This window comes from Diceros bicornis, chromosome 5, assembly GCF_020826845.1.
Source record: "Diceros bicornis minor isolate mBicDic1 chromosome 5, mDicBic1.mat.cur, whole genome shotgun sequence".
Classification (NCBI taxonomy): Eukaryota; Metazoa; Chordata; class Mammalia; order Perissodactyla; family Rhinocerotidae; genus Diceros; species Diceros bicornis.
Genome location: NC_080744.1, coordinates 29,160,881 through 29,162,473, shown reverse-complemented (window position 1 = coordinate 29,162,473; position 1,593 = coordinate 29,160,881). Strand labels below are relative to the sequence as shown.

At 40.5% G+C, this 1,593-nt stretch overlaps 1 protein-coding gene across 1 annotated transcript; it reads left to right on the top strand.

The window, feature by feature from the left end:
* Positions 1-389: 389 nt before the first annotated feature.
* Positions 390-1,370, top strand: LOC131405525 (olfactory receptor 11G2-like). The gene has a single exon (XM_058540506.1). The coding sequence runs from the start codon at positions 390-392 to the stop codon at positions 1,368-1,370; it is 981 nt and encodes a 326-aa protein (XP_058396489.1).
* Positions 1,371-1,593: the final 223 nt, after the last annotated feature.

Here is a 1,593-nt window from a genome sequence, read left to right as displayed (position 1 = left end):
TATAATCAATATTACTAATTATAATAAATTAGCTTTACATAATACTCTAGAGAGAAATTTCACATACACAGATTTGTATATACTATACTCTACAAAGTAAAAGATGAGGAAATACACAAAGAGAGGTTAAGTGACATATTTGAAATTACAAATTTTGCACTCCTTATGTGTAATCCAATATCCTGACCTAGTTTACTGATTGCCCCAAACCAAGTTTTCATTTATATTATTATTTGCATCTTACCAAAATGAAATCATACTCTTGGAGAATAGGCTGTGACGATCACAGTTTTGTTGCTTTAACTCTATCAAAAAAATGGAAAAGAAATTTGATGTTTTCAGGAAGAACCAGCATACTCCATTAAAGTGCAGTAACCAGTGTCATCTCCATGTCTTCCAGACTAATGAACGCATCCAGCAGAGAAACCACCAGCTCCGTCAGCCACTTTATCCTCATGGGCTTTCCCTCAAGCCCAGAAATGCAGCTCCTCTACTTTGGGCTCTTCTCAGTAGCCTATACCCTGACCCTGATGGGGAACACAGCCATTGTCTGTGCTGTGTGGTGGGACAGGCGCCTTCACACCCCCATGTACATCTTCTTGGGGAATTTCTCTCTCCTGGAAATATGTTATGTCACCACGACCATTCCTAACATGTTGGCCAACTTCCTGTCCACCAGCAAGTCCATCTCCTTTGTGAGTTGTTTTGCGCAGTTCTACTTCTTCTTCTCTTTTGGGTGTGATGAGGGCTTCTTCCTTTGCATCATGGCCTTTGACAGGTACCTTGCCATCTGCCGTCCTCTGCATTACCCACGCATCATGACTAAACAGCTGTGCACTGGCCTGGTCATCTTTGGATGGTCGTGTGGGTTCATCCTCTTCCTAACCCCAGTCGTTCTCATTTCACAGTTGCCCTATTGTGGCCCAAATATCCTCAACCATTTTATGTGTGATCCTGTCCCATTGATGATGCTGTCCTGTTCTGAAGACACCACCACACAGTTCATTTACTCCACTTTCAATGCTATTTTCGTGATTGGCACCTTTCTCTTTATCCTTTGCTCCAACGCTCTGGTGATTCTGGCGGTACTATGGATGCCCTCAGAGGCTGGCAAACACAAGGCTTTCTCCACTTGTGCTTCTCATCTAGTTGTGGTGATCCTGTTTTTTGGCTCTGTTATGGTGATGTATGTTAGTCCTGGGTCAGGACATCCAATGGAAATGCAGAAAATTGTGACTTTATTTTATTCTGTGATAACACCCCTCTGCAATCCTCTAATTTATAGCCTCAGGAACCAGGAAATGAAGGCTGCCCTAAGGAAAGTCTTTGGGACTGAAATACCTTTTCATAAAATACATCAGAAGTCATAGTCAACCAAGTTCCATCACAACCTATCTTCATAAGATATGAGTGAGATAATTTTCTAGATAATTCAATACTTTTGGTTCAAGAACTGTTACAATAAAACCCATTATCATCTCAAGTATCACTCACTACATGATGGGCTAGTCTTATTTAAGAAATAAACTTGTCTTAAGAAAAGTGAACTCTTCATATATAACTGCGTTTCTAGAAGTAAGTATAAATCTTCTA